The 6,933-nt window shown below is 34.0% G+C and overlaps 2 protein-coding genes across 2 annotated transcripts; both read right to left on the reverse strand.

Annotated features, from left to right (window-relative positions):
• Positions 1 to 852: 852 nt before the first annotated feature.
• On the reverse strand, positions 853 to 1,865 carry LOC100806623 (uncharacterized). The gene has a single exon (XM_006588868.4). It carries the CDS (start codon positions 1,656 to 1,658, stop codon positions 1,140 to 1,142), a length of 519 nt encoding a protein of 172 aa, XP_006588931.1. The 5' UTR covers positions 1,659 to 1,865; the 3' UTR covers positions 853 to 1,139.
• A 741-nt stretch (positions 1,866 to 2,606) lies between these two features.
• Positions 2,607 to 6,699, reverse strand: LOC100776500 (zinc finger protein ZOP1). Its single transcript, XM_003535823.5, has 5 exons — positions 6,482 to 6,699; positions 5,539 to 5,739; positions 4,869 to 4,944; positions 3,429 to 3,524; positions 2,607 to 3,341 (listed from the first exon to the last, which is right to left on the reverse strand). The coding sequence occupies exons 1-5, from the start codon at positions 6,488 to 6,490 to the stop codon at positions 2,980 to 2,982; spliced, it is 744 nt and encodes a 247-aa protein (XP_003535871.1). The 5' UTR covers positions 6,491 to 6,699; the 3' UTR covers positions 2,607 to 2,979.
• Between the last annotated feature and the right edge of the window lie 234 nt (positions 6,700 to 6,933).

A 6,933-nucleotide genomic window follows, 5' to 3' on the forward strand; every position in this document is an offset into this window, starting at 1 on the left:
TTATTTTATAATTTTCAGCTATTTCAACTAGTTTTACTGAATAATTATAATTTAATAAGCTAATTTGTCAGCTATTAACTAGTTTTTCAGCTTTCAACTAATTTTACTTAACATAATCTTAGTGTAAAATCATATTTAATTGCATCAATTTCCATTAAAAATTATTTTTTTCCAACTTATTCTTCATTATAATTTGTTGCCAAGAATAAAAAAGAGTTATTAAAACTAAAATCTCAAATAATGAAGAGTATTTTAAAGATAATAACATTAAATAAGATAAAATTAGTTAAAATTTCCTTATATTTGACTGATATATTTTTTTTATATGAGATTGGAGGAAATAGTATTAGTTGTATGATGCATTGGATTCTCTATTCTCTTTTCATGTCGACAATGTTAGTGGCACTCTTTTAATGTTCTCTCTTCAATATAGTTGTGATAAACTATGCATTTTGAAATTTGAAGTGTCTAACCTTCACACAATGATATTGGTTCATGAGTGACGATTAATCCTTGGTTTGGTTGTGGGAAAAGAAATACTATTCTTGAAGAAATTTTAAAAAAATAGTGAGTCTCACACATCTTTTTCTCTACTTTATTTCAAATATTTCTTTATAATTCACTTTTATTGTTTTCTCTTTTACATAACCAAGCCATCTTTCTCTCTACTTTATTTCAAATATTTATTTTAAATTCACTTCTATTATTTTTTCTTCTACACAACCAAATGCACCCTAAGTGAATGCGTGAATGCACTAAATCCATTAACATCACATACCCAGTAACTACGGACCAAATTAGGCAATTTATCTTCCAAATGATAACTAGAGGTCTAATAAATAACTTCGACACTTGACTCAAAACTCAATGTTCATAAATTCTTAAAGTAGAGAATACAATTATACATATGATGGGAAAATTAAAGACTCCTATTGCTTGACACCGAACAAAGAAAAGAATAAACAAAAAAAAAAGCAACATATTGCAAAAAGATGGTTATTCAAAGCATACTTATGATATGATTAGCTAGTGCTTAACAATCAAAACGAGAGTTTCTATTCTCGTAATGTGCAATGGTGAAGATTTCATGTATTCTCTGGCACTCGACTGTTTTGTTGCTTCCAGCACCAATATTAAGCTCAATCAGAATCTTCTGATGATGATGATGAAAGATGTCTGGATTTGGAAGCTTTTTTCTCTATTTTCTTTCCCTTCTTCCCATGCTTTTCTTCCTTCTGGTAGTGACTTCGATGGTGCTGCTCATGCTCAGTGGAGAAATCTGAGATATCCATGTGCACACCTGGATCATTGGTCTGGTAACTTCCACCAAGCATGACTGAGTTGTTGATGGCTTGGAAGTTGCTGTTAACATAGGTGCTCAGTGCCTCAGGCTCATCACCATGAGAAGGGTTGCCTGATTTTTCGTCGAATTCACTTTTCATAGTGGCGCCGTTGTTGTTTCCTACAAGGGTGACCATGCTCAAACCATGTTCACCATCATTCTCCATATGGTTGGTTGAGCCTGGTTTGTGAAAATCTGTGACCCTGTCAGTGATGGCAGAGACCATGTCCCTAATCTCTCTATCCAATTGCTTGCGTGCATGTTTCTCACCTTCAGCAGATGATGGAGAGTGACTTGGCTGCACTGGTGAAGGCATTTTCTTTTAAGGTGAATGAATGAATGAAGATTTTCACTCAAGTGTGATGGTATTTTCGGGTCTGATTTGTGCTCAATATGAATGTGGGTGTGTTTATATTGAGGGACTCTAGAATTCTTGTGGGGAATAAAGTGAATGGAATGACTTGAACGGAAATCAAAGGATATTTATTCTAATCAGCAGCAAAAAAAAGCTGAAGGATTGCTTGGCATTGGGTTAGCCTATTATGCTTACACTTTGTGCTTTTGTTGTCATCAATGATCATTGTGAAGGAAAAGAATAGCATTTTCATGAATTTAAAAGCAAAATTGGACAAACCAACATCACTTAAAATATTACACTAAGGACTCAAACAAATGTTTAAAAGTCAAACTGGAGATTAACTGCCCCTTCCTTTGCAAGCTCTTCCGCGGTTGATCATTCAGGGTCTCGCTAGTTCCTAAACGGGTGATTTCAGAAAATATTTTCTATTTTATGAAAGATTAGACAAGAATTGAAATAAATAAATAACCAGTAAAGACTAAACAATGAGTGTTTGATTTCTGATTTCAAAATCAATTTTTAGCTTTCAAATTGTAGTTACAAGATTGGTCAAACAGCAGAATTGAACAAGGTGCAGACCAAATGAAAAATTGAACAAGATGAAAACAAAATATGAGAAAATATCTTAGCTGTTTCTGTTTTTCTTTCATTTTTAAAACAATTATTTTGAAAACAATATTCAAAATTTAATAGACTTTGAATGAAAAAATAGGAGATGGGAATCAAACATGTCCCTAATTTCATTGTTTCTTGCACAAACTTTTAATAACAAAATAAAGAAAAAACAGAAAAAAATTAAAAAAAAATGTTTTCTTAAATCAAAATCAGTGAAAGAAAGCTCACAATCCCCTCACCCCACAAAAAGAAAGTATATGTACTAATAATAAAAGAATAAAGTTCAGGATATTTGACTGTAAGTTTTCCCTTCTTGTACATCATATGATTTAACACATTAAAGAACGTAAAATGAGCATTGCTTTTGTATCCACATAAGATTAACTTATTTGGATGTGTTTTCTAAAAGCTTCTGCAACAGGGATTTAACTTGGTTTCATCAGCCTAGCGAAGACTTCTAAGCCCTTATTTTCTCCTCTAAGGCTGAAAATTAGCATGTATTGCAAAAACTAAAAAAAGAAACGGAACAGTTACATTGTACAAGGTAGAGTCACATGGGAAACACTTGAAGAATTAGGACACCGACCAGCATAAAGGAATCAAACAAAAAAGAAACAACCTCATATTTCTGGGGGAAGACAAGGCTGTTAAGTAAATTTTGCAGTTAGTAAGGCTTGTTGTAAAGGCCAAGCAAGGGTTTCTCCCTCTCCTGTACTCTTTTCCTTGCAGCCTCTCTTGCCTTTAGAGCTGCTTTTTCTTCATCAGAGATAACCTTGGATTTTTCACCAGGTCTCTTTCTCTTTCCAACCGCAAGAGATGAAGGAGCAGCTTTCACATTTCTTTTGGGATTCAAAGAAGTTGTAACAACTGGCCCTGGTGAAGATCCATTATTAAACTTATTTCCTTTGTTTTCATCTGATTTGGACTGTGATGTTGACAAGGATTTCTTTGCAGTTGGTCCATTGTGCCCGGCATTAGATGTAAAGTGAGGGGAGGCATATGCTTCTTCCTGTGTCACCCACTTGCCTGTTGAAATTTTTTAAAGTAAATATGCCATCAATTATCAAGATGATATTATACATGTAAGAGTAAGACAAAAACTCTAGCATGTACCAATGGCATCAGAGTAGTAAAATCCTGACTTTTGGTCATAGTAAAATCCATTTGTTTTATGGTAGTAATAGCCTGTACTGCTGTCAAACTCCCATTCTACAAAATCATGCAGCAATAATCAGTTTCAAGATGCAAAATCAATACAGCAACAATACAATACACTGACGCTGACACATCTATTGTGAGTATATTGAGTTGGGTTCGTATCACGAAGCTACACGTTTATTTTTTTTTTTTGGCATCATGTTCCTCTGCAGTTTAAAAAGAGAATGCAGAGATCCTGACCTTAACTTTATTTGTTTGAAGTTAAAATGTTAAAGCTAAATGTGTTAAAAACAAATTTGGCCCTTAGATTGTAACTACAGGAGGTGCAGTTGAAAATACAACTGTAGGTGATCCATTCACGTAATTTTTTCGTTCTATGCTGAATAGGAACAAAACCTTATATTTATGCTATCAACACAAACAACTCCCAACACTAATAGTTTCAGAAAAGAAATTTCAAATTTCTTTCAAGGGGAAAAAATTGAGAAAGTAGTAAATAGACGTATTTCACTCTTTCAATGAACCTAGTATGAGAAGCAATAATATCATCTAGATTTCAAATTTTCAATATTTTCTCATCTATTAACGTCCATGGTATTATCTACCAAAATGGAAAAAAATGGAAGGGAGTAGACTATAAGTCTTTAGATTTGATATTCAAGTTCTTTCTGAGGAAAAAAGAGTTCCACATTTTTAATGGAAGAAAGAAATTATCTAAAACACATTTTTAAAGATGTGTTTCTTACAACAGATTATAGTGCCCGGCAGACAAATTAAAAATTGACAGAAAGAAAATTAGATTATGTAGCCCAAGTTTCTTAAAAACACCAGACCACTAATCTTAAAAGGGTTGAAATTTGGGCTTATTTTAATAATCTGCGATGAGCTCCAACTCCTACATCTACCACATGAAATTAATATTAGTTACGACAATTTCCAATGCTCAATAGGTAGTTTTCCACTTCCTCTAACAAAGTAAACTCTGTTATAACTGATTAACTGCACCTTGCAGGGCAATTGCTTATAAAGTAAGACTTGTTTGGCATATCCACTTATACAAGCCAACTCCCATCACTTTCTGGGAAAAAAATAAAAAAATCTGGTCTTTTATGACTATAATAATCACTGATCACCTTAGGAGAGAAGTGTGGTGCAACAACTTTGTAATGCTTTGAAAGACCACACAATGTAAGTAATTTCTGGAAATGGGGCTCTCCACTCTCATAATGGGAGTTGATTCCAAAATTATTTTTTCTCTGTAGACGACACTAATTTATTCTCCTAATGTATATGATCTAAACAGAGTTTGGGTGTCAAAACATGTATCAGACTAAGCAGATTAATTATTAATTAGAACTCTATCAGTAGAAACAAATAGAAGTTTACACTTACAACCTTGGTCATCCAATTCATGTGATTCTCTCGTCTCCTCAAACTTCACTTTATCCTTTTGATAGCTACGTTGCGCTTTCTGCATTTGAATACAAAGAACCATATATAACAAAATTTAAATATCTCATCTTTGAGTGTAAATGTGTACAGAACCTACAATACTATTGCAACATCCAAATATTTCCCATTTGCCAAAAAGTTAAGCACAGGTGCAAATTTCCTGCAATTTCCAGTTGATTCCCAATCTTTGAATACAGCCAACATTTTACTTGGAGTCCCTTTGGGAATCCAAGACTTTATTTGGATTAAAGTCGAGATATGCTAACAACATACTTTTTGACACTTTTAATTTCTTTTTTACCCTTAACAGTGCTTGCTTAGCTAGCATTTCTCTAAAACCAATAATTGTGCATTATGAGTTATCAGGAGACTGCCACTCATATATTCTAACATTGTTAACAGGGACAATTTGTTTGAATTTGGGAGAACCACATATGCTCTCTGACTTTGCAGCAGTTCATTTCAATAACTTCAATAGGCTTTGTGGCATGAATAAAGAGGGTAAAACACTATGGATGAATGGATTGTTCATGATTATATCAGTGACATCAAGAATAAGTATGAAGAATGCAGCATCGGCATCATTAATATAAAATAAGTGTGAAACCCTTACTGCTTCAATTTGCTCAATGGCACGAGCAGTTTCTTTCTGTTCTTTCTCCTTAGCAATATTCTCTTTTCTCATAGCAGCCAACCTCTTGGAAACATTATCTTTGTGACGTTGGCCAAGCTCATGATTCCTTATGCTTCCAGGGTTGTTTGATATATAAATTTTGCAAAAGTCGCACCATTTGTTGCCCTGGCTGACCCAGTACTAAAACCATGAAAAAAACAGTTAATTAAGAAAACCTGCCAACAAATAAGTGCGTCCAAACAATCAATTAGTCACAACTAACAAACCTAACTTTCACATATCAGAAAATTAAACATATCACGGCTTCTCAATAATGCACCTCTGCATCCTTCTCTAACGATGGTCTAAATGCACACATCAACAATTCTTCTAGATACATATAGCGTGCTTGGAAATTTGTTTAAGATGGAGGAATCAGGTTTAGAATGTGAAAGCTATTAGCCTATAACTGTTAGCTTCTGAAAATCACATCTGAAACGTGGAAAATCACATTCAAAACGGGAACCAAAGACACTAATAGTACATGTTTGGCATAGATTACTTCAGAAGAAATGAATCACTTATTTTTTTTCAAAAGGTTTCTCTTGTAACTAAAATATGCGATCATTTCTCCAAAATAAGCTGAACTAAACACGCACTTGGTGGACTCCAACCTTCTGATTCCGGAATAAATTATCAGAAAAGCAAAAAAAAATTACATTAATTCGGTTTAAGTATCATAACGCATAAATTCATAATAGACAAAACCTTGAACATGAATCTTGGGTGGTAATTTCGGTTATGAACGGGTCAGAACGCCCAAGAAATAAAAAGCTTTGATATAATTATAGTGCAGGAAAATAAGTTATGAAAATTAAAGAGTGCGTCAGAATAATCGTGAAAACTCTATGATATAAAAAATTGGGGTGATTAACGCGTTTACCTCAGTCATGGTAGAATATTAGGGTTGGAAATCGATGCGGCAAGAATTGAAAACGAATTGAAACTGAGAAGAGAGGCTAATCGTGTTATTGCTGGGAAGTGCTAATAAATCTCTTCAAATTTTTTTCAAAACCTCCAAAAAGCAGAGCAAAGAGTTCGGGAACAAAACAATGTCAGACTTCTCTAGACGAGAGAGAAAGAGAGAGGCAGCAATTTTTTTGTCCAAATATGAATAGAACGAATCCCGCTCCACTAACACCATCTAACGGAATTGCTAGGTGCACCGCACATGCACCATAATTTTAAGTGAAGTGGCAAACTTGTCCTTCACTTCACTTAAAATCTTAAAAGGTTCTCCCTCTCCTCTAGACATGCAAGAAAATCCGTACCCATGGGTATCCATCCGTATCCGTCCTGACTTTGATGAGTCATACTCGAGTTGATCGGGTATGG

This window comes from Glycine max, chromosome 10 (genome assembly GCF_000004515.6).
Source record: "Glycine max cultivar Williams 82 chromosome 10, Glycine_max_v4.0, whole genome shotgun sequence".
In the NCBI taxonomy this organism is placed as follows: Eukaryota; Viridiplantae; Streptophyta; class Magnoliopsida; order Fabales; family Fabaceae; genus Glycine; species Glycine max.

Bases quoted from the DNA above. Each gene is read 5' to 3' on its own strand.
- LOC100806623 (XM_006588868.4), bottom strand. From the start codon at position 1,658: ATGCCTTCACCAGTGCAGCCAAGTCACTCTCCATCATCTGCTGAAGGT.
- LOC100776500 (XM_003535823.5), bottom strand. The intron at 4,945-5,538 runs GTAAGGGTTTCA...ATTCAAATGCAG, and splicing joins CCATTGAGCAAATTGAAGCA to AAAGCGCAACGTAGCTATCA. The intron at 3,342-3,428 runs GTACATGCTAGA...AAATTTCAACAG, and splicing joins TTACTACTCTGATGCCATTG to GCAAGTGGGTGACACAGGAA.